Source organism: Stenella coeruleoalba (genome assembly GCF_951394435.1).
Source record: "Stenella coeruleoalba genome assembly, chromosome: X".
In the NCBI taxonomy this organism is placed as follows: Eukaryota; Metazoa; Chordata; class Mammalia; order Artiodactyla; family Delphinidae; genus Stenella; species Stenella coeruleoalba.
Window position 1 is genome coordinate 52,781,163 of NC_137152.1, and position 6,000 is coordinate 52,787,162.

Consider the following 6,000-nt stretch of genomic DNA (forward strand, 5'->3'; position numbering starts at 1 on the left):
TCCTCAGCTGATCATTTTTTAGCACAAACACTTTCAGCTTACCCTAAACTTCACAAAGCCAGTCCCTTCCAGGCGCTTAGATGAGCTTCATTTGACTATGAATACTGCACCAAGCAGTTTACTGAAACAAGTAAATAAAAAGAAAATCCAAACATTCCCCCTTTCCTTTCAGGAACCCCTACCTTTCTAAGTACTTTTGTGGCACAACCTGCATATCTTTAACCTCTCAATGAACTCTATTAAGTGGCAACACACCCTAAAGCCTGGCCTAAAGTTTCTAAGGATCAGCATTTCAAATACCCCATCTTTAAGGTGCTGCCAAGAGTTAACTCTTGTTCAGACTGCAATAGGACAAACCATTATATGATCGAATTCAGTCAAACAACCAGCAGGAACTTGGAAAACTTCTATTCTGACCAAAGTGGGCAGACAACATATGCAGGGAAAGCACAGACTCCAAGGGGCAAATCAGGAGAGCTGCACAACAAATACCCCTGCGCTGCGGCTCCCAAGCCTTTCTCCCTGCTCTTGGTTGGCTGCATTTGCCTTAAGGTCCCCACGCTGGACCAGACACAGTATTTGTGGGATAAATCCACTCAGAAAAAAGTTATAGGCATACAGAATATATTTGCCAGTGACTTTGACTTTATTTTTCATAAACATCTTTCAACCAAGAAGAGAAAAAATGAATTATATAAACCCATTCACTAACCTCCATTCTTCTGGGTATATTCTTTGGCACAATGGATTGGTTTGCCTGCACTCTTGTTGGGGATGTTTATTATTCTTTCTCCTACTCCAAGCCTTCTGCCAACTAGCAGAAATAAAAACTCCATACACAGTGGGGAAGCAGGGGAGGGTCCCACAGCTGTTAACCGTGACCACTGGGAAAGCCAAGCTAGGTGAGGTTCCTTCAGCCAGATAACTCCCAACCTGAGCTCTCTACTATGCTCCCAGGGGGCCGGGTTCCTCCTGCCAGGGACTAGGCAGGTCTTTGTTCCACCCTCGAGGAGAATTCAGTGGCATGTGAGGTCATTTAATAATTCTGAACTTACACAGACCTTGACCAAAACCATAACTCAGTAACTTAAAGAAAGAAATCACTGGGGCAAAGGTGCTTTCCTTAGAAAATAACTTGCCATCTGAAATTTTTTTATTACTGCCCCCATACTTACCTATAGCAACCAGAGGCCAGGCAGGAACAAAACCCTGACTCAAGCTGCTGGCCTGAATTCCCAATTCTCTAGGAGGTCCTAGGGCAGTTCCTCAGTCAGCTTGGATGTCCCTTTGCCTCATACATGGGTAGAAACATGTCCGACAGAACAAGCAGACTGTCCCTTCGGAACAACAGTCTGACAAGAAAGGATAGTTGCAGAACAAGACGGTCCCTGGGACAGCTACAGATCCTGTCTTATAAAGCCAAGGACACTAAAGGGAAAAGCCCCAATTCTAGTTGCAGCCACCACCTTCCACTTCTACTGACCCCACTCCAAAGTGTCCGGAAACCCATTCGCCTCAGACACCTGGGCTGAGAATCACCCTAAATCCCCACTTTCCCCGTGGTGTGGAAGAGCTCAAAGGCCAGAGCCACTGGCTCGAGGAAACTGCTCATCGAAGCCTTCCACTTACTTCTCATTGCGCTGATAAGCGCGTTGCCGTCTTTGATCACGTCTTTGATGAATTTATTGGTCCTCTCCAGTTCCTGCTCATAACACTTGAGCCTCTCGCGGAAATCAGGGCTGTCCAGGTAGCAGTCGCTGAACTCCAGCGGGGGGTGCCCCATGGTTCTGATGGCGGGGATTGGAAGGAGAGAGGAAAGACACAAAGACCAAGAGCATCAGTGGCACAGTACAGGGAGAAGATGAGGTGCGCAGAGTGCAGGACCCGCTCAGGAAGCTGTAGCCTCCCTCCCTTTGGAGGACAGGTACCTGTTCAGATGAGATTCCTGGGGACAGCTGGCTTGTCTGTACCGGAAACGGGCGGCCTGGCGATTGCTTCAGGTGACTGGGAGAGCTAACTAACGCAGTCGGATCCCGGCGGGGTGCTCCCTAGCAAGCAGCTGGCCCCCTAGTCATCGCCCCCCTGACAGGCGACAGAAACTGCAGCTCAGCTCTCCTCCGGAGACCGGCCGGATCCTTCCTGAGCAATTGTAAACGTGACACTTCAGCCCGCCCAGGGTGTGGGCGGGGGTGAGCGCCGGGGGTGGGAGGTGCCTCTACTTGCTCCCAGCGGCGGAGCCAGCTGAAGATTTCCTTTGCCGAACTCCGCGGGCAACCCTAATTGCACTGTCCCCTCCCCCTTCTTAAAGCCAGCGCTTCCGCCCTGCCCCGGTGAAGCCCTCGTACCGAGCCTGGGGACTTGGGTTCCTTCAGCTGTATCTTACTTGCACCCTAGGGTCTCGTTACCAGAGTCCTCCGTCTCCCAAAATTCTTCCTGGGCCAAGGGAGCCGGCCTGCTGTCCTGTTAAGCTCCGGAAGGGTTAAGACGGGGCGGCAATGAAACGTAGCCTTCCTCCAAAGACGCCCAAGCGGGAAGAGGAGGGCAACAGCGCGACGCACAATAGCTGCAGTAGCCCGACGCTTCCCTACGGAAACTGGGGAGCAGTCAGCGCCCTAGACTCCAGCTGGAAAGCGTGGCGGCCTGGGAGATGTAGTCTTTCCGTTTCACGCCCGGTGACTCCTCCCTGCGATCTCCTCACCACCCCGCCAGGGCGGTGGCTCTCGCCGAAAGGCATTCCCAGCCCTCCCCAGCTAATAGCTGTCCCGGCCCAGCCTCAAGGGGCAGGTGCACCGCACTAGAGTCTACCTGGAAAGCTTCCAAAACTGGAGCGAGCAAGAACCCGGGAGTGATCAATTGTGGGAGGCTCTCTCTCACTTCTCATTGTTTGGATTGTTTGTGGGTTTTCCTTCCTTTCTTTCCAGACTCCCTCTGACCAACCCACTTCTTTTCCTCTTCCCTTTCCCATTTCTACGGGTCCTAGAGCTCTAATTCCCATGGGCCTTCTACCTGAAGGGTTGATTCCTGCCCTTGGATCTCCATGTTAAGCTCAGAACCTCCTGCCAGAGAAAGGGAGGCAATAACTAGGAGTTCATTTTTCCCTGAATAGGACCTCAATACGTGGTTTTTGTGATCCAACTCATCACATCGGCTGTTGATTAAAGCACATGATTTTCCATATGTAAGTGAAAAAGCTATGAAGAGGATGTTATAAATTGTCTTGCAGCTTCCCTGAGAGACTTCTTGTCCATTGTCTATTGTAGAACTGGGGCTACTTTTACAGGTGGCTGCCTTGAGACTAAGAGTAGCTAGGGGCTGGAAAATAGTGTGTACACGGGCAAAAAGATTCATTTTAATTTTGGAGAAGTGTTTAGATTACATTGCCCTGTGAAGAAAGCCAAGAAAAGCCAGAACTGAAGAGGATTGTAAACAGAGTAATAATGGCTACCCCACCTGTGTTAGTATCCTACTGCTGCTGTAACAAATTACCACAACCTTGATGACTTGAAATAGCACAAATGTATTATCTTACAGTGCTGGAAGTCAGAAATTAAAAATAGACCTCTGTAGGCCAAAATCAAGATGTCAGAAGGACTGTGTTCCTTTCTGGAAGCTCTAAGGGAAAACCGATTTCCCTGCCTTTTCCAGCTTCAGGAAGTTGTCTACATCCCCTGACTCATAGCCCCCTTCCTCCATCTTCAAAGCCAGCAATGGCCTATCAAGTCTCTCTCCCACTGCATCACTTTGACACTGACTCTCCTGCCTCCCTCTTTCTCTTATAAGGACCCACCGAATAACCCAGGATAATCTTCCTCATCTCAAGATCCTTAACTTATATCTTCAAAGTCCTTCTGTCATGTAAGATAACAGAGTCACAGGTTCTAGGGACATGGACAACTATGGGGGTAACATTCTTTACCTTCCACACAATCTATAATCCCATAACCCACCTCACTATTCCTCAAAACAATCTTATCAGGTCAGTATTATTATTATTATACCCATTTAAAGATGAGATAGCTGAGTTGAAGAGAGGTTAAGTGACTTGCCCGAGGCTACACAGCTAGTTTGAACTTGAGCCAACCCTGTTCTTAACCACTACACTATATCGCAGTAATGGTCAAGAGTCCAATGAGGAAAACACTCTCTGAGCATTAATAGGCGGCCACATGCCAGGAAAGGATTTTACTTCCTACTCTTTTTAAGAGAAAATGTCCATTTTCTTTATAAACACCAATGCAGGTACTAAGGGAAGATGCCCAATGAATGGGTACATGGTCTTTCATTCTAGGAAAGTTCCCTATAGCATTCATTAACTAATTCAACAAACATTTATTGAACACCTGCTATATGCCTTGACTTATACAGCCTATGCCTATATTTTCATCATCATGAACATTATCATTGACATTATCGATGTTAGGTATCATCTACCTCCCTATACTCAAAGTGTTTTATAGTCATCCATGTTATCCTTTATCTAGACAATGAAACTAAAGTGCAGAGAAATACAAGTGCCCTGGACCAAATACCAAGGAAGAAAGAGGGTAAAATTAGAACTCAGTCCTTCAGATAATAGCAGCATTAATTGAGTGTTATTCTAGATGCTTTGCACATGTTATACCCAACACCTGACAACATGATAGGACTGGGGTCTTCAAATTTTTATTCACATAACTCCTAAAAGTTTTTTGAGAAGCTATGTACTCCCTCACATGTTAAGTTGACATCTAGATTTTTTTCATCTTGTTTAAACAGTTGCAAGAGGTATAATTTCTAGCATACTATACATATTGACAATTTAAAATAAAACTGTTATATTACATGTTTAAAGATATTCATTGGATTCTAGAAACCAAGGCAATTTGATGCCCACCATCAAACATTAAACACAAAAGTGTAAACTTTTTCTTTAACCTTCAGAAAATATACATGGTTTCTTTCTTCATCTTGAAATCAAATATCCATTACATTCTCCTTACAGAATCATAATCTATAATATTTTTATACTTGAAAGTCCTCTATTGATCTCCATATTGAATTTCTCTGCAACAAAATACGTCCATAAATAGAAATTGAATTATTTTTATTTTCTCGTGACCACGAGTCTCCAAGTATAACAAGTCCTCTGGATTCAGTTATAGTTGCAATTATTATGCATACATAATCGGTAAAAATAGCATGAAGGTATTATACATTGTGATTATTATTAAACATAAAGCATAAAATTTTATTTGAAATACGTCTGTTAGCGAGATGGATGAAGAAGAGGTAGGTTACAGGGCCTTTAGTTAAAGAAGATTTCTAGACATGAATATTTGAAATTTTTGCTTTATTTAGACCCAAGGGTTTTTACAGGCTGGGTCAAAGTATCACAGTAAGATTCCTGACCTTTGAAAAGTATGCTTTTCTTTTTAGAGACTGGGAAAAAGAGGTGGGAAAGGCAAATCATTTTTAGCAAATAGTACTAAAGGAATTTGATGATTTGGAAACTGGTTCCCTTTCAGCTTTATTCATAATTACCAAAACTTGGAAGGAACCAAGATATCCTTCAGTAGATGAATGGATAAATAAACTGTGGTACATCCATGAAACGGAATATCATTCAGCAAAGAAATAAGCTATCATGATACCACTTATATGTGGAATCTAAAAAAAAATGGTACAAATGAACTTATTTACAAAACAGAAATAGAGTCACAGATGTAGAAAACAAACTTATGCTTACCACGGGGGAAATGGGGGGAAGGTTAAATTGGGATATTGGGATTGACATATACACACTACTCTATATAAAATAGATAACTAATAAGGACCTACTGTATAGCACAGGGAGCTCTACTCAATACTCTGTAATGACTATATGGGAAAAGAATCTAAAAAAGAGTGGATATATGTATACGTATAACTGATTCACTTTGCTGTACAGCAGAAACTAACACAACATCGTAAATCAACTATACTCCCGTAAAAATTAAAAAAAAAAAGAAATGAGCTATCAAG

The 6,000-nt window shown here is 43.9% G+C and overlaps 1 protein-coding gene across 4 annotated transcripts in view; it reads right to left on the reverse strand.

Moving 5' to 3' along the window:
* OPHN1 (oligophrenin 1) overlaps nucleotides 1-2,655 on the reverse strand; it is a 599,351-nt gene extending 596,696 nt beyond the window's left edge. The window contains exons 1-2 of one of the 4 annotated variants that reach the window (XM_079910490.1): nucleotides 2,384-2,655; nucleotides 1,630-1,787 (exon numbers count right to left, since the gene is read on the reverse strand). In XM_079910490.1, the coding sequence (XP_079766616.1) occupies nucleotides 1,630-1,783 (154 nt within the window). In that variant the 5' untranslated portion in view covers nucleotides 1,784-1,787; nucleotides 2,384-2,655. Of the gene's footprint in view, nucleotides 1-1,629; nucleotides 1,788-1,928 lie in introns of all 4 variants that reach the window. The other 3 variants (XM_079910489.1, XM_079910488.1, XM_079910491.1) reach the window with 3 other exon arrangements.
* Between the last annotated feature and the right edge of the window lie 3,345 nt (nucleotides 2,656-6,000).